General features: G+C 44.2%; 1 protein-coding gene across 1 annotated transcript in view; it reads left to right on the forward strand.

The window, feature by feature from the left end:
- Positions 1–1746: 1746 nt before the first annotated feature.
- Positions 1747–26202, forward strand: part of LOC115128051 (protein FAM91A1-like) — a 45641-nt gene continuing 21185 nt past the window's right edge. The window contains exons 1-8 of the mRNA XM_065015885.1: positions 1747–1987; positions 4913–4997; positions 7351–7502; positions 8671–8728; positions 20926–20977; positions 21082–21131; positions 23502–23569; positions 23905–24018. Coding sequence (XP_064871957.1) covers positions 1916–1987; positions 4913–4997; positions 7351–7502; positions 8671–8728; positions 20926–20977; positions 21082–21131; positions 23502–23569; positions 23905–24018 — 651 coding nt within the window. The 5' untranslated portion in view covers positions 1747–1915. The remainder of the gene's footprint in view (positions 1988–4912; positions 4998–7350; positions 7503–8670; positions 8729–20925; positions 20978–21081; positions 21132–23501; positions 23570–23904; positions 24019–26202) is intronic.

The raw sequence follows: 26202 nt of genomic DNA on the forward strand, positions 1-26202 counted from the left end.
GCACCCTATTCCCTATGGCACTACTACTACTACACAATGAGCCCTGGACAAAAGTAGTCCACTATTTACAGTCAGGTCCATAAATATTTGGACATTGACCAAGTTATTTTGGTTAGCTATCTACCACCGCATATTGAAATCACGAATGTGAGCTATTAGTATAGACTTTCAGCTTTAATTTGAGGGTATTTACATCCATATCATGTGAACTGTGTAGACCCTGGTTCAATTCCAGGCTGTATCACAGCCGGCCGTGATTGGGAGCCCATAGGGTGGCGCACAATTGGCCCAGCATCATCTGGTTTTGGCCGGGATAGGCTTAACTGTAAATAAGAATTTGTTCTTAACTGACTAGCCTAGTTAAATATAGGTACAATTAAATAAAAATTAGAGTAAGACGTCAGCTACTAGGCAGCTAGTAGTCAGAGCCGTACCCCAACACTGTTTCTACTGGGTGGTTACCAAGAGCTGCACCACAACACTGTTTCTACTGGGTGGTTACCAAGAGCTGCACCCCAACACGGTTTCTACTGGGTGGTTACCAAGAGCTGTACCCCAACACTGTTTCTACTGGGTGGTTACCAAGAGCTGTACCCCACACTGTTTCTACTAGGTGGTTACCAAGAGCTGTACCCCACACTGTTTCTACTGGGTGGTTACCAAGAGCTGTACCCCAACACTGTTTCTACTGATGGTTACCAGGTGGTTACCAAGAGCTGTACCCCACACTGTTTCTACTGGGTGGTTACCAAGAGCTGTCCCCCACACTGTTTCTACTGGGTGGTTACCAAGAGCTGTATCCCAACACTGTTTCTACTGGGTGGTTACCAAGAGCTGTACCCCAACACTGTTTCTACTGGGTGGTTACCAAGAGCTGCACCCCAACACTGTTTCTACTGGGTGGTTACCATGAGCTGTACCCCAACACTGTTTCTACTGGGTGGTTACCAAGAGCTGTACCCCACAATGTTTCTACTGGGTGGTTACCAAGAGCTGCACCCCAACACTGTTTCTACTGGGTGGTTACCAAGAGCTGTACCCCACAATGTTTCTACTGGGTGGTTACCAAGACTGGGTGGTTGCAAGAGCTGCACCCCAACACTGTTTCTACTGGGTGGTTACCAAGAGCTGTACCCCAACACTGTTTCTACTGGGTGGTTCTGGTCAAAAGTAGTGCACTATAGTTAGTCATTGGTATGCAGCCTAAGTGAGTTGCGGTGCTTGTACTCATCTTTGAGCTCGACGTCTTCTCACACTGAAAGCCTGTGGTAAAGGTTGACTTCCAGTCCAGCATTTCAGACAGTTGATTTATGTCATGAATTTATACAGTCTGAAAGTTGGAATATCTATGTGGTCAAATGCAAAAAAGCATTGCCATATCAGACCAACTGGAGGTTATAATTTATATCTAATAAGTTTGATTTAAACATTTCTCAATTAGACCTTGTTGGACCAGTTTCATGTGGACACGTATGATAGTTTGACATTAGTAGCCACCAGCCAGACCGTTTATATGAGCATTATGCTCGACTTTAAGAATAATTATGGACATTTACTTTACAAGGTCAGTACACATTGCTGGAAGGGAGCCAACCGTATGATTTTCTTAATTGACACAAAAACATTTCCATTGAGTTTGATGCAATACTCATTTTTATCAGTGTACACTTCAACTGCAGTCCCTCATCGACCAATCATCATCCGTTGGTCACGTCTTGGACGGAAGTGACGAATGTAGCCCAAAAACGTGACGAAAATACAACAAGGAAGCGGATATTTATTAAAAAGCAAAATTAGTTAGATAGGAAAACGTTTTGAATTATCAAGTTAATTTTTGTCGATTTTTGATGTTTCGAGAGATATAGTTATTTTGGACTATAGTTCGTCGTATCGTGGATCCATATTCACTCAAGCAATGAACACAGACGTTGAATTCCACATTAGGCAGAATTATCCGTGGAACAAGCTACCAGCAAATGTCAAACAGGTATGTGATCTTGCTGACACGTTTTGCCACAGCTGGCCAGCTACATCTGTCCGTTAACGTTCTCCGTGCGTTTATTATGAGTCTCCGGCGCATCTGCAACAACAGTGATTTGGTCAATAACCTGAAAGCATCACTAAAGCACACAGCTCCGTTAGCTAGGTAGCTGTCTAGCCCAGTAACCTTACTTCTTAGTCCAAGGACCTGACATGTTCTGTTTGAAGGACTAATTGATTCTGGAAACCAAAACAGCCAAATAGTCCATCTAACAGTGAAACAATTGCGGTATGGTTCTTAAAACATAAGTCCCTCTACTTTCATATCACATCAAAATAATTTCACAAATGTAAAATAATACACTTACTGGACACTGTTTTAACTCCATTGCAGCAGACATGATTTTTTTATTGACATGTTTGTAGCCTAAATTTTCCGTTTACACACGAGCGTTTGGAGATGCTTCTACACCTGCATTGCTTTCTGTTTGCGGTTTTAGACTGGGTTTCTGTACAGCACTTTAGGACATCAGCTGATGTTAAAAGGGCTTTATAAATACATTTGATTGATTGAACTAATAGGGTTGGGTAGGTTACTTGCTAAATGTAATCCGTTAGTTTCTAGTTACCTGTCCAAAATTGTAATCAGTAACGTAATTTTTGGATTACCCAAACTCCGTTAACGTAATCTGATTACATTCAATTACTTTTAGATTACTTTCCCCTTATTAAGAGGCATTAGAAGAAGACATAAATAAATGTATGTTACCAATTGAACCACATCTATTGCAGGATAAATCAATGTTAAAGTTTACATAGCTGGCCATACATGGATGTTTAAATTTTACTTTATGGGTTGGTTCTGTAGGTATATTCTAACCCATCACTTTCTACGACATATAATAATGTGATTAAACTATATCTTTACATGAATATGTATAATATACAAGTCCAAACATGGATGTAGCAACTACAGATTGGCCCTTTTAAATCTATCAAAAGTGGGTGGGTTTGAGCATGTCTCCGTTAGGCCTATGGATAAAAAAAAAATGGTCAGCATGAATTAGATTGAGCAATAAAAGCCCCACTTGTATTCCATAGGCTGGTGTCCACACCATGCAGGTGTTGCAAGAGCACATTTTTCCACTGTTTGTCCACTGGTTTAAAAAAATAATACAAAAGTAAATTAATCCTCAAAGTAATCATCTCGTTTTTTAAAAAAAGTATATGTAATCTGATAACAATATTTTTGCTGGTAATGGATTACAGTTAGCGTTTTTTTGTTGTTGTTGTTAATTAGCACAGGTAGTCCACTCTGTCTTCCGTCCGTTGTCTTCTGTTAAACACTGTAACATGGAAATGGGTCCGTGTGGGAACATTAATCCCAGGAAGAGGAGTAACTCCTAAACAAAAATATACATTTAAACATGATGAGGTCCTGGGTTGCCGTGGTTACACGTGGTCTGCGGTTGTGAGGCCAGTTGGTAATGCCAAACATGATGAGGTCCTGGGTTGCCGTGGTTACACGTGGTCTGCGGTTGTGAGGCCAGTTGGTAATGCCAAACATGATGAGGTCCTGGGTTGCCGTGGTTACACGTGGTCTGCGGTTGTGAGGCCAGTTGGTAATGCCAAACATGATGAGGTCCTGGGTTGCCGTGGTTACACGTGGTCTGCGGTTGTGAGGCCAGTTGGTAATGCCAAACATGATGAGGTCCTGGGTTGCCGTGGTTACACGTGGTCTGCGGTTGTGAGGCCAGTTGGTAATGCCAAACATGATGAGGTCCTGGGTTGCCGTGGTTACACGTGGTCTGCGGTTGTGAGGCCAGTTGGTAATGCCAAACATGATGAGGTCCTGGGTTGCCGTGGTTACACGTGGTCTGCGGTTGTGAGGCCAGTTGGTAATGCCAAACATGATGAGGTCCTGGGTTGCCGTGGTTACACGTGGTCTGCGGTTGTGAGGCCAGTTGGTAATGCCAAACATGATGAGGTCCTGGGTTGCCGTGGTAATGCCAAACACACGTGGTCTGCGGTTGTGAGGCCAGTTGGTAATGCCAAACATGATGAGGTCCTGGGTTGCCGTGGTTACACGTGGTCTGCGGTTGTGAGGCCAGTTGGTAATGCCAAACATGATGAGGTCCTGGGTTGCCGTGGTTACACGTGGTCTGCGGTTGTGAGGCCAGTTGGTAATGCCAAACATGATGAGGTCCTGGGTTGCCGTGGATACACGTGGTCTGCGGTTGTGAGGCCAGTTGGTAATGCCAAACATGATGAGGTCCTGGGTTGCCGTGGTTACACGTGGTCTGCGGTTGTGAGGCCAGTTGGTAATGCCAAACATGATGAGGTCCTGGGTTTGCCGTTGGTAATACACGTGGTCTGCGGTTGTGAGGCCAGTTGGTAATGCCAAACATGATGAGGTCCTGGGTTGCCGTGGTTACACGTGGTCTGCGGTTGTGAGGCCAGTTGGTAATGCCAAACATGATGAGGTCCTGGGTTGCCGTGGATACACGTGGTCTGCGGTTGTGAGGCCAGTTGGTAATGCCAAATTCTGTAAAACGACAGGTGGCTTATGGTAGAGAAATGAACATTTACCTTCTCTGGCAACAGCTCTGGTGGACATTCCTGCACTCAGCATGCCAACAGCACGCTCCCTCATAACTTGAGACATATGTGGTATAATACTTGCAATCATGCCTACTGAGTTACTGTATATGTTTCTACTGAGTTACTGTATATGTTTCTACTGAGTTACTGTATATGTTTCTACTGAGTTACTGTATATGTTTCTGTATATGAATTGATCTCATTGTCCTGTTTTCATTTACAGAGTTACTGTATATGTTTCTGTATATCTAAATGTCCTGTTTTCATTTACAGAGTTACTGTATATGTTTCTGTATATTAATGCATTTAAATGTCCTGTTTTCATTTACAGAGTGTTGGGAACTCACAGCGTGAATATGAGAAACATGTGCAGTTGTACAGTATCCGCAACCAGCTAAGGTTCCGCAGTAACCTAGGTGAGTCAGCATGGGAGGAGTCAGCATGGGAGGAGTCAGCATGGGAGGAGTCAGCATGGGAGGAGTCAGCATGGTCAGCATGGGAGGAGCTAGCATGGGAGGAGTCAGCATGGGAGGAGTCAGCATGGGAGGAGCTCAGCATGGGAGGAGTCAGCATGGGAGGAGTCAGCATGGGGAGGAGTCAGCATGGGAGGAGTCAGCATGGGAGGAGTCAGCATGGGAGGAGTCAGCATGGGAGGAGTCAGCATGGGAGGAGTCAGCATGGGAGGAGTCAGCATGGGAGGAGTCAGCATGGGAGGAGTCAGCATGGGAGGAGTCAGCATGGGAGGAGCCAGCATGGGAGGAGCCAGCATGGGAGGAGTCAGCATGGTCAGCATGGTCAGCATGGGAGGAGTCAGCATGGGAGGAGTCAGCATGGGAGGAGTCAGCATGGGAGGAGCTAGCATGGGAGGAGTCAGCATGGGAGGAGTCAGCATGGTCAGCATGGTCAGCATGGGAGGAGTCAGCATGGGAGGAGTCAGCATGGGAGGAGTCAGCATGGGAGGAGTCAGCATGGGAGGAGTCAGCATGGGAGGAGTTAGCATGGGAGGAGTCAGCATGGGAGGAGCTAGCATGGGAGGAGTCAGCATGGGAGGAGCCAGCATGGGAGGAGTCAGCATGGGAGGAGTCAGCATGGGAGGAGTCAGCATGGGAGGAGCCAGCATAGGAGGAGTCAGCATGGGAGGAGTCAGCATGGGAGGAGTCAGCATGGGAGGAGTCAGGCTTGTCAGAATAACAATGCCGTAGACCATAATATCCACCCCATTTTTCAGTGCGAACAGAGGCTCATATCCCATACACTTATATCCATTCAATTATAACCAATCATAAATCATTTATTGCTGGGTATAAATGCATTATTACATTGACATGTATCTGAAATCCTCTGTTATTGTCTGGTAGGCCAATACTAACGGTCCATAGAAACAGGCCTCAAATCAAAGTTTATTGGTCGCGTACACAGTTTTGCAATTGTTATCGCAGGAGCATCAACATTCTTGTGTTTCTAGCTGCAACAGTAATACCTCGCAATAAGAATAAAACAATACACACATAATCCAGAATATATACAAAAAAATATGAAGAAATATAACGAGCATTGTCAGAGACAGGAATATAAATATATTCAGTGCATTAGGAAAGTATTCAGACCCCTTGACTTTTTCCACATTTTGTTACGTTACAGCCATATTCTAAAATTGATTACATAATTTTTTCCCCTCCTCAATCTACACACAATACTCCATAATGACATCACAATACCCCATAATAACATCACAATACCCCATAATGACATCACAATACCCCATAATGACATCACAATACCCCATAATGACATCACAATACCCCATAATAACATCACAATACTCCATAATGACATCACAATACCCCATAATGACATCACAATACCCCATAATGACATCACAATACCCCATAATAACATCACAATACCCCATAATAACATCACAATACCCCATAATGACATCACAATACCCCATAATGACATCACAATACCCCATAATAACATCACAATACTCCATAATGACATCACAATACTCCATAATGACATCACAATACTCCATAATGACAAAGCAAAAACAGTTTTTTTTTAGACATTTCTGCTTCTGTATATAAAAAAAACTGAACTTACACTTACATACATATTCAGACCCTTTACTCAGTACTTTGTTGAAGCACCTTTGGCAGCGATTACAGCCTGGAGTCTTCAATACTCACACCTGTATTTGGGGAGTTTCTCCCATCAGGTCCTCTACGCTCTGTCAGGTTAGAACATCACAATAGGTCTCTCCAGAGATGTTCGATCGGGTTCAAGTCTGTGGTCTGGCTGGGCCAATCAACAACATTTAGAGACTGTGCCCTGTCCCTATCTGATCTGAGTGTCTCTGTCCTGCCCTGTCCCTATCTGATCTGAGTGTCTCTGTCCTGCCCTGTCCCTATCTGATCTGAGTGTCTCTGTCCTGCCCTGTCCCTATCTGATATGAGTGTCTCTGTCCTGCCCTGTCCCTATCTGATCTGAGTGTCTCTGTCCTGCCCTGTCCCTATCTGATCTGAGTGTCTCTGTCCTGCCCTGTCCCTATCTGATCTGAGTGTCTCTGTCCTGCCCTGTCCCTATCTGATCTGAGTGTCTCTGTCCTGCCCTGTCCCTATCTGATCTGAGAGTCTCTGTCCTGCCCTGTCCCTATCTGATCTGAGTGTCTGTCCTGCCCTGTCCCTGTCTGATCTGAGTGTCTCTGTCCTTATCAGTCCCTATCTGATCTGAGTGTGTCTGTCCTCTCCCCCCATGTCTGTCCAGTGAGACACGTGAGGAAGGATGAGAGGAAGTACTATGAGGAGCTGCTGAAGTACAGCCGAGATCACCTGATGCTCTACCCCTACCACCTGTCAGACATCATGGTCAAAGGCCTCCGCATCACCCCCTTCTCCTACTATATCAGCATCATGGAGGTACTATAATACTATTACTATATATAATATATATACTATAGTCACCCCTTCTCCTACTATATCAGCATCATTGAGGTACTATAATACTATATACTATTACTATATATAATATATCTACTGTAGTCACCCCTTCTCCTACTATATCAACATCATGGAGATACTATAATAATATATACTATTACTATATATAATCATGGAGGAACTAATGGGGTGCCATAGAGCCATAGAGCCATGGAGCCATGGTCAAAAGTAGTGCACACTAACACATATTTGGTGATTAATGAAGGCTCAGGGAAGGAAGGAATGGTGTAGGAAGAGAAATTGGTTTAATTTGCTACTCCCATTTCCCTCAATTTCTCCATCCTTCTCTTCCCTCCCTCTTCCCTCCCTCTCTTCCTTCTCTTCCCTCTTCTCTTCCCCCTCTCTTCTCTTCTCTTCCCCCTCTCTTCTCTTCCCTCCCTCTCTTCCTTCTCCCCCTCTTCTCTTCCTCTTCTCTTTCCTCTCCTCCCTCTCTCCACCTCCCTCTCTCCTCTTCCCTCTTCTCTTTCCTCTCCTCCCTCTCTCCACCTCCCTCTCTCCTCTTCCCTCTTCTCTTTCCTCTCCTCCCTCTCTCCTCTTCCCCTCTCTTCACCTCCCCTCTCTCCTCTTCCCTCTTCTCTTTCCTCTCCTCTCTTTCCCACCTCCCTCTCTCCTCTTCCCTCTTCTCTTCCTCTCCTCCCTCTCTCCTCTTCCATCTTCTCTTTCCTCTCCTCCCTCTCTCCACCTCCCTCTCTCCTCTTCCCTCTTCTCTTTCCTCTCCTCCCTCTCTCCTCTTCCTCTCTCTTCACCTCCCTCTCTCCTCTTCCCTCTTCTCTTTCCTCTCCTCCCCCTCTCCACCTCCCTCTCTCCACCTCCCTCTTCTCTTTCCTCTCCTCCCTCTCTCCTCTTCCCTCTTCTCTTTCCTCTCCTCCCTCTCTCCTCTTCCCTCTTCTCTTTCCTCTCCTCCCCTCTCCTCTTCCCTCTTCTCTTTCCTCTCCTCCCTCTCTCCTCTTCCCTCTTCTCTTTCCTCTCCTCCCTCTCTCCTCTTCCCTCTTCTCTTTCCTCTCCTCCCTCTCTCCACCTCCCTCTCTTCACCTCCCTCTCTCCTCTTCCCTCTTCTCTTTCCTCTCCTCCCTCTCTCCACCTCCAGGACATCATGAACGTAGAGAAGAGTTACGACTCGCTGCCCAACTTCACTGCTGCTGACTGTAAGTAGACTGTTGCTGTATTTTTCTGAGCTGTGTGTGTGTGTGTGTGTGTGTGTGTGTGTGTGTGTGTGTGTGTGTGTGTGTGTGTTGCCTCCACAACTGCTGACTGTTACTAGTATTGTAGTACTCCCTCTCTCAGGGATAAACTAGCTGCTGTAATGTGGTTCTGTAACGTGGTTCTGTAATGTGGTTCTGCTAGCTGTTAGTTGTATTGTAAAAATCTAACTTTATTTGTCACATGCACACAACAGGTGTAGACCTTACCGTGAAATGCTGAATACAACAGGTGTAGACCTCACCGTGAAATGCTGAATACAACAGGTGTAGACCTCACCGTGAAATGCTGAATACAACAGGTGTAGTAGACCGTACAGTGAAATGCTGAATACAACAGGTGTAGGTAGAACTCACAGTGAAATGCTGAATTCAAAATAGCAGTGAAATGCTGAATACAACAGCTGTAGTAGACCTTACAGTGAAATGCTGAATACAAAATAGCAGTGAAATGCTGAATCCAAATCAAATTTATTTATATAGCCCTTCTTACATCAGCTGATATCTCAAAGTGCTGTACAGAAACCCAGCCTAAAACCCCAAACAGCAAGCAATGCAGGTGTAGAAGCACGGTGGCTAGGAAAAACTCCCTAGAAAGGCCAAAACCTAGGAAGAAACCTAGAGAGGAACCAGGCTATGTGGGGTGGCCAGTCCTCTTCTGGCTGTGCCGGGTGGAGATTATAACAGAACATGGCCAAGATGTTCAAATGTTCATAAATGACCAGCATGGTCGAATAATAATAAGGCAGAACAGTTGAAACTGGAGCAGCAGCATGGCCAGGTGGACTGGGGACAGCAAGGAGTCATCATGTCAGGTAGTCCTGGGGCATGGTCTTAGGGCTCAGGTCCTCTGAGAGAGAGAAAGAAAGAGAGAAGGAGAGAATTAGAGAACGCACACTTAGATTCACACAGGACACCGAATAGGACAGGAGAAGTACTCCAGATATAACAAACTGACCTTAGCCCCCCGACACATAAACTACTGCAGCATAAATACTGGAGGCTGAGACAGGAGGGGTCAGGAGACACTGTGGCCCCATCCGAGGACACCCCCGGACAGGGCCAAACAGGAAGGATATAACCCCACCCACTTTGCCAAAGCACAGCCCCCACACCACTAGAGGGATATCTTCAACCACCAACTTACCATCCTGAGACAAGGCTGAGTATAGCCCACAAAGATCTCCGCCACGGCACAACCCAAGGGGGGGGGGCGTCAACCCAGACAGGATGGCCACAACAGTGAATCAACCCACTCAGGTGACGCACCCCCTCCAGGGACGGCATGAGAGAGCCCCAGTAAGCCAGTGACTCAGCCCCTGTAATAGGGTTAGAGGCAGAGAATCCCAGTGGAAAGAGGGGAACCGGCCAGGCAGAGACAGCAAGGGCGGTTCGTTGCTCCAGAGCCTTTCCGTTCACCTTCCCACTCCTGGGCCAGACTACACTCAATCATATGACCCACTGAAGAGATGAGTCTTCAGTAAAGAAGAAGAATCCACAGGTGTAGGAGACCTTACAGTGAAATGCTGAATACAACAGGTGTAGTAGACCTTACAGTGAAATGCTGAATACAACAGGTGTAGTAGACCTTACAGTGAAATGCTGAATACATCAGTAGACCTTACAGTGAAATGCTGAATACAACAGGTGTAGTAGACCTCACAGTGAAATGCTGAATACAACAGGTGTAGTAGACCTCACAGTGAAATGCTGAATACAACAGGTGTAGTAGACCTCATAGTGAAATGCTGAATACAACAGGTGTCACAGTGAAATGCTGAATACAACAGGTGGTAGACCTCACAGTGAAATGCTGAATACAACAGGTGTGGTAGACCTTACAGTGAAATGCTGAATACAACAGGTGTAGTAGACCTCACAGTGAAATGCTGAATACAACAGGTGTAGTAGACCTCACAGTGAAATGCTGAATACAACAGGTGTAGTAGACCTTACAGTGAAATGCTGAATACAACAGGTGTAGTAGACCTTACAGTGAAATGCTGAATACAACAGGTGTAGTAGACCTCACAGTGAAATGCTGAATACAACAGGTGTAGTAGACCTTACAGTGAAATGCTGAATACAACAGGTGTAGTAGACCTTACAGTGAAATGCTGAATACAACAGGTGTAGTAGACCTTACAGTGAAATGCTGAATACAACAGGTGTAGGTAGACCTCACAGTGAAATGCTGAATGAAACAACAGGTGTAGTAGACCTTACAGTGAAATGCTGAATACAACAGGTGTAGTAGACCTTACAGTGAAATGCTGAATACAACAGGTGTAGTAGACCTCACAGTGAAATGCCTCACAGTGAAATGCTGAATACATCAGGTGTTGGTAGACCTCACAGTGAAATGCTGAATACAACAGGTGTAGTAGACCTTACAGTGAAATGCTGAATACAACAGGTGTAGTAGACCTTACAGTGAAATGTTGAATACAACAGGTGTAGGTAGACCTCACAGTGAAATGCTGAATACAACAGGTGTGGTAGACCTTACAGTGAAATGCTGAATACAACCGGTGTAGTAGACCTTACAGTGAAATGCTGAATACAACAGGTGTAGTAGACCTTACAGTGAAATGCTGAATACAACAGGTGTAGTAGACCTTACAGTGAAATGCTGAATACAACAGCTGTAGACCTCACAGTGAAATGCTGAATACAACAGGTGTAGTAGACCTCACAGTGAAATGCTGAATACAACAGGTGTAGTAGACCTTACAGTGAAATGCTGAATACAACAGGTGTAGTAGACCTCACAGTGAAATGCTGAATACAACAGGTGTAGTAGACCTTACAGTGAAATGCTGAATACAACAGGTGTAGTAGACCTCACAGTGAAATGCTGAATACAACAGGTGTAGTAGACCTAGACCTCACAGTGAAATGCTGAATACAACAGGTGTAGTAGACCTTACAGTGAAATGCTGAATACAACAGGTGTAGTAGACTTTACAGTGAAAGATACCAGGTGTAGGTAGACCTTACAGAAATGAAATAGGTAGCAGTGAAATGAATACAACAGGTGTAGTAGACCTCACAGTGAAATGCTGAATACAACAGGTGTAGTAGACCTTACAGAAACCTGAATACAACAGTGAAACCTTACAGTGAAATGCTGAATACCCCTCAGGAAGTTCAGGACCCAGTTGCTGGCCCAATGCTCTAACCACTAGGCTACTTGCCGCCCCCAATACACACACATATAATATATATAAGGTCTAATATATAATATAATATATATAAACATGCAACAGTTTTAAATTATTTTACTGAGTTACATATAAATTAATATAAGGAAATTGGGTTAAATGAATTCATTCCCTAATCTATGGATTTCACATGACTGGGAATACAGAAATACATCTGTTGATCACAGGTACAATAAAGTTAGGGGAGTGGATCAGAAAACCAGTCAGTATCTGGTGTGATCAGAAAACCAGTCAGTATCTGGTGTGGATCAGAAAACAAGTCAGTATCTGGTGTGGATCAGAAAACCAGTCAGTATCTGGTGTGATCAGAAAACCAGTCAGTATCTGGTGTGATCAGAAAACCAGTCAGTATCTGGTGTGGATCAGAAAACCAGTCAGTATCTGGTGTGGATCAGAAAACCAGTCAGTATCTGGTGTGGATCAGAAAACCAGTCAGTATCTGGTGTGGATCAGAAAACCAGTCAGTATCTGGTGTGGATCAGAAAACCAGTCAGTATCTGGTGTGATCAGAAAACCAGTCAGTATCTGGTGTGGATCAGAAAACCAGTCAGTATCTGGTGTGATCAGAAAACCAGTCAGTATCTGGTGTGGATCAGAAAACCAGTCAGTATCTGGTGTGATCAGAAAACCAGTCAGTATCTGGTGTGGATCAGAAAACCAGTCAGTATCTGGTGTGGATCAGAAAACCAGTCAGTATCTGGTGTGGATCAGAAAACCAGTCAGTATCTGGTGTGGATCAGAAAACCAGTCAGTATCTGGTGTGGATCAGAAAACCAGTCAGTATCTGGTGTGGATCAGAAAACCAGTCAGTATCTGGTGTGGATCAGAAAACCAGTCAGTATCTGGTGTTGATCAGAAAACCAGTCAGTATCTGGTGTGATCAGAAAACCAGTCAGTATCTGTTGTGATCAGAAAACCAGTCAGTATCTGGTGTGATCAGAAAACCAGTCAGTATCTGGTGTGATCAGAAAACCAGTCAGTATCTGGTGTTGATCAGAAAACCAGTCAGTATCTGGTGTGATCAGAAAACCAGTCAGTATCTGGTGTGATCAGAAAACCAGTCAGTATCTGTTGTGATCAGAAAACCAGTCAGTATCTGGTGTGATCAGAAAACCAGTCAGTATCTGGTGTGGATCAGAAAACCAGTCAGTATCTGGTGTGGATCAGAAAACCAGTCAGTATCTGGTGTGGATCAGAAAACCAGTCAGTATCTGGTGATGAAAACCAGTCATTCTGTGTGGATCAGAAAACCAGTCAGTATCTGGTCTGATAGAAAACCAGTTGATCTGGCTGTTGATTGAAAACCAGTCAGTATCTGGTGGTTGATCAGGAAAACCGCTGGTTGATCAGGTGTGATCAGAAAATTGATCAGTATCCGTGTGGTTGAAAACCAGGTCAGTATCTGATTGATCAGGTCAGTTGATTGATCAGAAAACCGTCAGATTGATCAGTGACCACCATTTGATCAGGCCGCTGATTGATCAGGCTCATGAGTTGATCAGGCTGTTGATTGATCAGGCTGTTGGTTGATCAGGCTGTTGGTTGATCAGGCTGTTGGTTGATCAGGCTGTTGATTGATCAGGCTGTTGGTTGATCAGGCCGTTGGTTGATCAGGCCGTTGGTTGATCAGGCCGTTGGTTGATCAGGCCGTTGGTTGATCAGGCCGTTGATTGATCAGGCCGTTGGTTGATCAGGCCGTTGGTTGATCAGGCCGTTGGTTGATCAGGCCGTTGATTGATCAGGCCGTTGGTTGATCAGGCCGTTGGTTGATCAGGCCGTTGGTTGATCAGGCCGTTGGTTGATCAGGCCGTTGATTGATCAGGCCGTTGGTTGATCAGGCCGTTGATTGATCAGGCCGTTGGTTGATCAGGCCGTTGGTTGATCAGGCTGTTGATTGTGGTCTGTGGAATGTTGTTCCACTCCTCTTCAAATGGCTGTGTGAAGGTGCTGTATATTGATTGAACATGTGGTTGTCAGGCTGTTGATTGATTCAGGCCGTTGATTTGATCAGGCTGTTGGTTGATCAGGCCGTTGATTTGATCAGGCTGTTTTGATCAGGATTTAACCACTGCATTTGATCAGGCAGTTGATTGATCAGGCCGTTGCATTTGATCAGGATTGTTGATTGATTTGAACAGGTTGTTAACCACTGCATTTAAATGGGTTGAACCACTGCATTTAACCACGGGATTTAACCACTGCATTTAACCACGGGATTTAACCACTGCATTTAACCACAGGATTTAACCACTGCATTTAACCACAGGATTTAACCACAGGATTTAACCACTGCATTTAACCACAGGATTTAACCACAGGATTTAACCACAGGATTTAACCACTGCATTTAACCACAGGATTTAACCACTGCATTTAACCACGGGATTTAACCACTGCATTTAACCACGGGATTTAACCACTGCATTTAACCACAGGATTTAACCACTGGATTTAACCATGGGATTTAACCACGGGATTTAACCACGGGGTTTAACCACGGGGTTTAACCATGGGATTTAACCATGCATTTAACCACAGGATTTAACCACTGGATTTAACCACGGGATTTAACCACTGGATTTAACCACAGGATTTAACCACTGGGTTTAACCACTGCATTTAACCACAGGGTTTAACCACGGGATTTAACCACAGGATTTAACCACAGGATTTAACCACGGGATTTAACCACGGGATTTAACCACAGGGTTTAACCACAGGATTTAAGCACGGGATTTAACCACATGATTTAAACACGGGATTTAACCACCACATTTAACCATGGGATTTAACCATGGGATTTAACCACGGGATTTAACCACGGGATTTAACCACGGGGTTTAACCACTGGGTTTAACCACTGCATTTAACCACAGGGTTTAACCATGGGGTTTAACCACGGGGTTTAACCACGGGATTTAACCACGGGGTTTAACCACGGGATTTAACCACGGGATTTAACCACGGGGTTTAACCACGGGATTTAACCACGGGGTTTAACCATGGGATTTAACCACGGGATTTAACCACCGCTGGGATTTAACTGGTGTTTAAACACAGGATTTAACCACGGATTTAACCACAGGATTTAACCACTGGGTTTAACCACACAGGGCATTTTAACCACGTTACAGAACGGCATTTAACAGAACAGATTTACAGAACCACAGAACCACGTTAACCATTACATTTACCATTTAACCATTTAGCAGACGTTTAACCACGGGATTTAACATTCACTTAAGGGTTTAACCAGGGGATTTAAGGGATTACGGGTTTATCCTAGGTATTTTAAAGAGGTGGGGTTTCAGGTGTTTAACCCGGGAAGGATTTAACTCCGCTGTTAACCGTGAGGGAGTTTGTTCCACCATTGGATTTAACCACAGTTTTGACTGGGCTGGAGCGGGAACTGTACTTCCTCAGTTAGGGAGGCGAGCAGGCCAGAGGTGGATGAACCAGTGCCCTTGTTTGGGTGTAGGCCTGATCAGAGCCTGGAGGTACTGACAGCTCCCCCACAGTTAGGCAGAACCATGGTCCGGACGAGCTTCAACAGAACCAGTGGAGGGAGCGGAGGAGCGGGTGACGTGGAGAGAACTTGGGAAGGTTGAACACAGAACGGCGTTCTGGATGAGTTTACAGTAATGGCACAGGCAGGAGCCCAGAACAGCGAGTTACAGAACCGGCATTACAGAACAAGTGCCTATTAGAACTTCCTGTGTACAGAACGCATTACAGAACAGTTACAGAACCACTTGATGTTACAGAACAGGGTGTTACAGAACCAGGTTCTTACAGAAGGACACAATTACAGAACCATGGCGTTACAGAACAGAGTTACAGAACCACGTTACAGAACCACGTTACAGAACCACGTTACAGAACCACGTTACAGAACAGAGTTACAGAACCACGTTGCAGAACGGCATTACAGAACCACGTTGCAGAACGGCATTACAGAACCACGTTACAGAACCACGTTACAGAACGACATTACAGAACAGAGTTACAGAACCACGTTACTGAACGGCATTACAGAACCACGTTACAGAACCACGTCACAGAACCACGTTACAGAACCACGTTACTGAAAGGCATTACAGAACGGCATTACAGAACAGAGTTACAGAACCACGTTTCAGAACGACATTAATAATGGATTATCGGGAAAACCAGCACCCTGCTCCCCCTCCATATTCACCGTGTGTGTGTGTGTGTGTGTGTGTGTGTGTGTGTGTGTACGCACGCAGAGGGACAGGCTGGTGACACACCGGGAATGGGAGGGGTGCTGGGTAGTGGAGAGATTGCTGTACAGTTTTGGATGAGTCACTCTCAACACACAGACACACACCCACAAACAGACCCACACACACACAGACACACACCCACACACAGACCCACACACACCCACAGACACACACACACTTTCTAAGAAATAGCTCAGCTCTGTGATGGTGGTGAAGTTTCAGGAAACCAATGAAACCACTTTGCATTTCAGATGTTGTAGATCAAAGAGGAGTGTTATGGAGGCACGCCAAACATTCCTGTTTATTCCCTGGCCATCTTAGCATGTAAATCTTGGTGGGGCAAAATAAAAATGTGTGAGATGCATGCCAGCAAAGCCACAACACTTAACACTGTGACAAACTGTTAGGGCCTACAGAAATCTGTCCCAACAGCAGAGTCCCAGCACCTTAACACTGTGACAAACTGTTAGGGCCTACAGAAATCTGTCCCAACACACTGTGACAAACTGTTAGGGCCTACAGAAATCTGTCCCAACAGCAGAGTCCCAGCACCTTAACACTGTGACAAACTGTTAGGGCCTACAGAAATCTGTCCCAACAGCAGAGTCCCAACACCTTACCACTGTTACACCTGGTTATCAGCAGAGTCCCAACACCTTACCACTGTTACACCTGGTTATCAGCAGAGTCCCAACACCTTACCACTGTTACACCTGGTTATCAGCAGAGTCCCAACACCTTACCACTGTTATACCTGGTTATCAGCAGAGTCCCAACACCTTACCACTGTTACACCTGGTTATCAGCAGAGTCCCAACACCTTACCACTGTTATACCTGGTTATCAGCAGAGTCCCAACACCTTACCACTGTTACACCTGGCTTTCAGCGGAGCCTTGTCTGTCAACGAAACAGTTCATTCTGCCTTTTAAAAAAACATAACCGATATGGCTGACTTGCTTAAACAAATGTGGTTTCTATTGACAATTGAGATGTACACACTATGGCTTAAGGGGACGACAAGCGGATAAGATGCAATCTATAATTTTTATTAAGACATTAATGAGCAAGCGACGACGGATGTAGTCAATATAACTATTCGTTCAGCACTTTTGAAATGTACAGCGACAGAATTCAGAACATGGGCCGTTCTTAACAGTATTCTCCCTGTACACCAAGTCAGAACCGTATGATAAATAAAGGGGGCATATAAACAGACAATGAAAGCTCTTACAATATTCAATAATTACATTTCTAGAAAACAGGTTGTAGGCTACATGTGCACCACCAAGTTAGAACAGTAGGTGAAATTAAGAAACCCTAATAATTTGGTCAATTTTCGCGAGGCACATGGAATGCTGTTTGGTTCTTTGCGTGTCAAGAAAGATATAGGTCCTATAACACTATGTGATGCGTTACATAAGCTTTTAATTTGACACATCAAATAACACGATTCTACTATAGAATGTTGTGTGTGTGCAAGCCAACTACCACAACTACTAAAGTTAGGTATTTTCCAAGGATCACCTTAAGTGCTCAGTTGTCTTTTCCCCCAAAATTTGATTTGCTGGTTTTAAGTATTAAACTTTCAAATAGCCCTTTGTTGACTGTTGCTGGGTGTTATCGTCCACCATCAGCACCACCCTGTACCCTACCTGTCCTAAGCGCTCTCCTCGCCCCTTACACTAAGTCTGAATCTGTCTTGCTTGGTGACCTAAACTGGGACATGCTTAAACCACCTGACCCATTCCTAAAGCAATGGGACTCCCTAAATCTTTCTCAGATTATTACCAATCCCACAAAATATGACCCTAAACACCCAGAAAAGGCTACTCTCTTCGACATTATCCTCACAAATAATCCTGATAGGAGTCAGTCTGGTGTTTTCTATCAGGTCCTTAGTGATCACTGTTTTACAGCCTGTGTTGGTAATGGCTGCAAAGTGAAACAACCTTTCCTGATTTGTCATAGACGCTTTCTTAACAACTTTAATGAGCAGGCCTTCCTTCATGAACTGACCTCGGTAAAATGGTATAGATCCCCTTAGTCGAAGACGCTTGGACCTTCTTTTTTTATATTTTCAGTGTTATTGTTAACAAACATCCCCCCCATAAAGAAAATTAGAATTCAAAGAGTGCAGTGTAGAAAGTCAGAACATCTGCTGTCTCAGCCTCTGCCTGTCACCAAGGGAGTACCCCAGGGCTCAATCCTAGACCCCACGCTCTTCTCAATTTACGTCAACAACACCGCTCAGGCAGTAGGAAGCTCTCTCATCCTTTTATATGCAGATGATACAGTCAGGATTTTGTGTTAAATGCTCTACAACAAAGCTTTCTTAGTGCCCAACAAGCTTTCTCTGCCCTTAACCTTGTTCTGAACACCTCCAAAACAAAGGTCATGTGGTTTGGTAAGAAGAATGTCCCTCTTCCCACAGGTGTTATTACTACCTCTGAGGGTTTAGAGCTTGAGGTGGTCACCTCATACAAGTACATGGGAGTATGGCTAGACGGTACACTGTCCTTCTCTCAGCACATATCAAAGCTGCAGGCTAAAGTTAAATCTAGACTTGATTTCCTCTATCGGAATCGAGCCTCTTTCACCCCAGCTGCCAAACTAACCCTGATTCAGATGACCATCCTACCCAGGCTAGAGTACGGAGACGTAATTTATAGATCGGCAGGTAAGGGTGTTCTCGAGAGGCTAGATGTTCTTTACCATTCAGTCATCAGATTTGCCACTGATGCTCCTTATAGGACACATCACTGCACTCTATACTCCTCTGTAAACTGGTCATCTCTGTATATCTGGTTGATGCTTTTTTATAAAACCCTCTTAGGCCTCACTCCCCTCTATCTGAGATATCTACTGCAGCCCTCATCCTCCACATACAACACCCGTTCTGCCAGGCACATTCTGTTAAAGGTCCCCAAAGCACACACATCACTGGGATGCACACTACACAACATACACTTAGTATTACTTTCTTAGCTACAGTACATATCTCCCTGGCATATTACTACACAATATACACTTAGTGTTACTTTCTTAGCTACAGTATATATATCTCCCTGGTATATTACTACACAACATACACTTAGTATTACTTTCTTAGCTACAGTACATATCTCCCTGGCATATTACTACACAACATACACTTAGTATTACTTTCTTAGCTACAGTACACATCTCCCTGGTATATTACTACACAACATACACTTAGTATTACTTTCTTAGCTACAGTATACATATCTCCCTGGTATATTACTACACAACATACACTTAGTATTACTTTCTTAGCTACAGTACATATCTCCCTGGTATATTACTACACAATATACACTTAGTATTACTTTCTTAGCTACAGTACACATCTCCCTGGTATATTACTACACAACATACACTTAGTACTACTTTCTTAGCTACAGTATACATATCTCCCTGGTATATTACTACACAACATACACTTAGTGTTACTTTCTTAGCTACAGTACATATCTCCCTGGTATATTACTACACAATATACACTTAGTATTACTTTCTTAGCTACAGTACATATCTCCCTGGTATATTACTACACAATATACACTTAGTATTACTTTCTTAGCTACAGTACACATATCCCTGGTATATTACTACACAACATACACTTAGTACTACTTTCTTAGCTACAGTCTACACATCTCCCTGGTATATTACTACACAATATACACTTAGTATTACTTTCTTAGCTACAGTACACATATCCCTGGTATATTACTACACAACATACACTTAGTACTACTTTCTTAGCTACAGTATACACATCTCCCTGGTATATTACATCATTTATGCAGCAGCATACAAGACCTTTTTGGACTCACCTTGTGAAGGAGCAGCAGCAGCGGTCGTTCTGGGCAAATTCTGTCATCAAAACGTTGTCATCATAGTCTGGCAAAGAAACCAACGTTCGTGGTTAGCCACTGATTCCTTCCAAATGACTCATTGTTGAATTAGCGATTTCCAACTTGAGTAATGTTTATGTCCGATGGCCGATGAGCACCGATACGTTTGATCTATTATTTCCCTTCATTATTTCTCTTCATATTACAAGGATTAAAATGGATTTTGCCAGTAGATTGTCGACGTGATGACAACGGATGATGACTGACAGCTGAGATTTTGAAAGTAAGATGTTGACATGATGAGTCCAATCAAAGCTACTGTAGATAGAATGTGCTTTGATGTCATTCTATCTGTGGCCAATGACCTTGAGCCTTCTTGGATGGGGCACTTCTAATATAACTCTATGGCAGAACACAAGGGGCTAACATTCTAACCTTAGACTTGGGGATGATGTGACAGAAAACTGAGCCAATCAGGCGCAATGCTCTGTATTTTCTGCTGGCTTGCCACACCACCACAGAAAGCACTGGGCTAGGCTGAAACACCTGCATTTTGGAACTGTCTTACTCAAGAAAACAAAAAAGGGACCATGTTTGTATGCAGCTTTATTAATTAACTCGATGACGTTAAAAAAAAATGTTTTACTTTGTTTGCAAACTGATATGTATTAATGCCAAAATAACATGCATTAAACGGCAAGTCCCAACTGCCCTGAAGGATGCGTCGCCACAGATCGGGAGGAACCAGTATATTGACTTGATGAACCAGTGATTAATGTCTCCTGTCTCTTCTAGGTCTAAGACTGCTGGGCATCGGGAGGAACCAGTATATTGACTTGATGAACCAGTGATTAATGTCTCCTGTCTCTTCTAGGTCTAAGACTGCTGGGCATCGGGAGGAACCAGTATATTGACTTGATGAACCAGTGATTAATGTCTCCTGTCTTCTAGGTCTAGACTGCTGGGCATCGGGAGGAACCAGTATATTGACTTGAGAACCAGTGATTAATGTCTCCTGTCTCTTCTAGGTCTAAGACTGCTGGGCATCGGGAGGAACCAGTATATTGACTTGATGAACCAGTGATTAATGTCTCCTGTCTCTTCTAGGTCTAAGACTGCTGGGCATCGGGAGGAACCAGTATACTGACTTGATGAACCAGTGATTAATGTCTCCTGTCTGTCTTCTAGGTCTAAGACTGCTGGGCATCGGGAGGAACCAGTATATTGACTTGATGAACCAGTGATTAATGTCTCCTGTCTCTTCTAGGTCTAAGACTGCTGGGCATCGGGAGGAACCAGTATATTGACTTGATGAACCAGTGATTAATGTCTCCTGTCTGTCTTCTAGGTCTAAGACTGCTGGGCATCGGGAGGAACCAGTATATTGACTTGATGAACCAGTGATTAATGTCTCCTGTCTGTCTTCTAGGTCTAAGACTGCTGGGCATCGGGAGGAACCAGTATATTGACTTGATGAACCAGTGATTAATGTCTCCTGTCTGTCTTCTAGGTCTAAGACTGCTGGGCATCGGGAGGAACCAGTATACTGACTTGATGAACCAGTGATTAATGTCTCCTGTCTCTTCTAGGTCTAAGACTGCTGGGCATCGGGAGGAACCAGTATACTGACTTGATGAACCAGTGATTAATGTCTCCTGTCTCTTCTAGGTCTAAGACTGCTGGGCATCGGGAGGAACCAGTATATTGACTTGATGAACCAGTGATTAATGTCTCCTGTCTGTCTTCTAGGTCTAAGACTGCTGGGCATCGGGAGGAACCAGTATATTGACTTGATGAACCAGTGATTAATGTCTCCTGTCTCTTCTAGGTCTAAGACTGCTGGGCATCGGGAGGAACCAGTATATTGACTTGATGAACCAGTGATTAATGTCTCCTGTCTGTCTTCTAGGTCTAAGACTGCTGGGCATCGGGAGGAACCAGTATACTGACTTGATGAACCAGTGATTAATGTCTCCTGTCTGTCTTCTAGGTCTAAGACTGCTGGGCATCGGGAGGAACCAGTATATTGACTTGATGAACCAGTGATTAATGTCTCCTGTCTGTCTTCTAGGTCTAAGACTGCTGGGCATCGGGAGGAACCAGTATATTGACTTGATGAACCAGTGATTAATGTCTCCTGTCTGTCTTCTAGGTCTAAGACTGCTGGGCATCGGGAGGAACCAGTATATTGACTTGATGAACCAGTGATTAATGTCTCCTGTCTATCTTCTAGGTCTAAGACTGCTGGGCATCGGGAGGAACCAGTATATTGACTTGATGAACCAGTGATTAATGTCTCCTGTCTCTTCTAGGTCTAAGACTGCTGGGCATCGGGAGGAACCAGTATATTGACTTGATGAACCAGTGATTAATGTCTCCTGTCTCTTCTAGGTCTAAGACTGCTGGGCATCGGGAGGAACCAGTATACTGACTTGATGAACCAGTGATTAATGTCTCCTGTCTGTCTTCTAGGTCTAAGACTGCTGGGCATCGGGAGGAACCAGTATATTGACTTGATGAACCAGTGATTAATGTCTCCTGTCTGTCTTCTAGGTCTAAGACTGCTGGGCATCGGGAGGAACCAGTATATTGACTTGATGAACCAGTGATTAATGTCTCCTGTCTGTCTTCTAGGTCTAAGACTGCTGGGCATCGGGAGGAACCAGTATATTGACTTGATGAACCAGTGATTAATGTCTCCTGTCTCTTCTAGGTCTAAGACTGCTGGGCATCGGGAGGAACCAGTATATTGACTTGATGAACCAGTGATTAATGTCTCCTGTCTGTCTTCTAGGTCTAAGACTGCTGGGCATCGGGAGGAACCAGTATATTGACTTGATGAACCAGTGATTAATGTCTCCTGTCTCTTCTAGGTCTAAGACTGCTGGGCATCGGGAGTATATTGACTTGATGAACCAGTATATTGACTTGATGAACCAGTGATTAATGTCTCCTGTCTGTCTTCTAGGTCTAAGACTGCTGGGCATCGGGAGGAACCAGTATATTGACTTGATGAACCAGTGATTAATGTCTCCTGTCTGTCTTCTAGGTCTAAGACTGCTGGGCATCGGGAGGAACCAGTATACTGACTTGATGAACCAGTGATTAATGTCTCCTGTCTATCTTCTAGGTCTAAGACTGCTGGGCATCGGGAGGAACCAGTATACTGACTTGATGAACCAGTGATTAATGTATCCTGTCTGTCTTCTAGGTCTAAGACTGCTGGGCATCGGGAGGAACCAGTATATTGACTTGATGAACCAGTGATTAATGTCTCCTGTCTCTTCTAGGTCTAAGACTGCTGGGCATCGGGAGTAACCAGTATACTGACTTGATGAACCAGTGATTAATGTCTCCTGTCTGTCTTCTAGGTCTAAGACTGCTGGGCATCGGGAGGAACCAGTATATTGACTTGATGAACCAGTGCAGGTCTTCCAAGGTAACAACAACTTAAACATAATTAAATAATATCCTTATTTCTGTTTGTCAACATGTACTCTAAGTGATGAAATACTTAGACAATAGTACGGTTATTATACCCGCAACACACAGATAGTTTTTAATTCTAGATGTTTTCTAGGGACTAAACATTGCAGTGAGCTTCCTGAAAAGATTCAGTTCCTCTTTTTAGTTGAATACACTTGTCTGGCTGTGGAGACAGACTGTCACTAAACGTCGGCCACTAGATGTCCGCTGATGTAAAAATGACTTGAAAAAATACATTTTATTGATTTGAATTACTTTTCATAACATGCCTGTGTCGTCTCTTGTCAGAAATTCTTCCGTAGGAAAACGGCGCGAGACCTGCTCCCCTCCAAGCCAGTAGAGATCTCTGTAGAGCCGTGGTGGGTGGCTCAGACCGGATACATCACAGAGGATGACATCAGGGTGAGTCTCTGTAGAGCTTCCTGATAGTGGTAGAGGATGACGTCAGGGTGAGTCTCTGTAGAGCTTCCTGATAGTGGTAGAGGATGACGTCAGGGTGAGTCTCTGTAGAGCTTCCTGATAGTGGTAGAGGATGACGTCAGGGTGAGTCTCTGTAGAGCTTCCTGATAGTGGTAGAGGATGACGTCAGGGTGAGTCTCTGTAGAGGCGTGGTGGGTGGCTCAGACCGGTTACATCACAGAGGATGACATCAGGGTGAGAACTGCATGGTGACCTTTCACCGCTTATGGCCATTCAATTGTTGTGTTTATTTATTCAGACGAGACAACATACCATAAACACACAGCCAAACACCAACTGATTTGGTTTTCCTGTCACTATGCCAACCGTCCCCTGCAGAGTTAGGCCAAGGTGTTTGATGGGGTTGATGTCAAGCCATCCTATGACGGTGCCACGTTGAAAGTCACTGAGCTCTTCAGTAAGGCCAATGTTTGTCTATGGAGATTGCGTGGCTGTGTGCTTGGGGCTGAAATTGCCAAATGCACTATTTTGAAGGGGTGTCCACATACTTTTGTATATATAGTGTACATAAAGTATTAACGCATGTATTAGAGAATAATCACTATCATTGCCTTATATTAGGTGTCTGGCTAGACTGTAAACTCTCCAGACTCGTATCAAACATCTCCAATCCAAAATAAAATCTAGAATCGGCTTTCTATTCCGCAACAAAGCCTCCTTCACGCAAACTGACTATCCTACCGATCCTCGACTTCGGCGATGTCATCTACAAAATTGCTTCCAAACCTCTACTCAGCAAACTGTATGCAGTTTATCACAGTGCCATCCGTTTGGTTACTAAAGCACCTTATACCACCCACCACTGCGACTTGTATGCTCTAGTCGGCTGGCCCTCGCTACATATTCGTCGCCAGACCCACTGGCTCCAGGTCATCTACAAGTCCATGCTAGGTAAAGCTCCGCCTTATCTCAGTTCACTGGTCACGATGGCAACACCCATCCGTAGCACGCACTCCAGCAGGTGTATCTCATTGATCATCCCTAAAGCCAACACCTCATTTGGCCGCCTTTCGTCCAGTTCTCTGCTGCCTGTGACTGGAACGAATTGCAAAAATCGCTGAAGTTGGAGACTTTTATCTCCCTCACCAACTTCAAACATCAGCTATCTGAGCAGCTAACCGATCGCTGCAGCTGTACATAGTCTATCGGTAAATAGCCCACCCAATTTTACCTACCTCATCCCCATACTGTTTTTATTTATTTACTTTTCTGCTCTTTTGCACACCAATATCTCTTCCTGTACATGATCATCTGATCATTTATCACTCCAGTGTTAATCTGCAAAATTGTAATTATTCTCCTACCTCCTCATGCCTTTTGCACACATTGTATATAGACTCCCCCCTTTTTTTTCTACTGTGTTATTGACTTGTTAATTGTTTACTCCATGTGTAACTCTGTGTTGTCTGTTCACACTGCTATGCTTTATCTTGGCCAGGTCGCAGTTGCAAATGAGAACTTGTTCTCAACTAGCCTACCTGGTTAAATAAAGGTGTTCAATATCTCAACTGTACATGACCATCCATTTACCTGGTTAAATAACTGTGCTGTTTATTGACTTGTTTATTGTTTCTCCAACTGTTGTCTGCCTACCTGGTTAAATAAAGAGTGTTCTCAACTAGCCTACCTGGTTAAATAAAGGTGTTCTCAACTAGCCTACCTGGTTAAATAAAGGTGTTCTCAACTAGCCTACCTGGTTAAATAAAGGTGTTCTCAACTCAGCCTACCTGGTTAAATAAAGGTGTTCTCAACTACCTACCTGGTTAAATAAAGGTGTTCTCAACTAGCCTACCTGGTTAAATAAAGGTGTTCTCAACTAGCCTACCTGGTTAAATAAAGGTGTTCTCAACTAGCCTACCTGGTTAAATAAAGGTGTTCTCAACTAGCCCTACCTGGTTAAATAAAGGTGTTCTCAACTAGCCTACCTGGTTAAATAAAGGTGTTCTCAACTAGCCTACCTGGTTAAATAAAGGTGTTCTCAACTAGCCTACCTGGTTAAATAAAGGTGTTCTCAACTCACCTACCTGGTTAAATAAAGGTGTTCTCAACTCACCTACCTGGTTAAATAAAGGTGTTCTCAACTAGCCCTGGTTAAATAAAGGTGTT

This window comes from Oncorhynchus nerka, unplaced genomic scaffold (assembly GCF_034236695.1).
Source record: "Oncorhynchus nerka isolate Pitt River unplaced genomic scaffold, Oner_Uvic_2.0 unplaced_scaffold_1232, whole genome shotgun sequence".
In the NCBI taxonomy this organism is placed as follows: Eukaryota; Metazoa; Chordata; class Actinopteri; order Salmoniformes; family Salmonidae; genus Oncorhynchus; species Oncorhynchus nerka.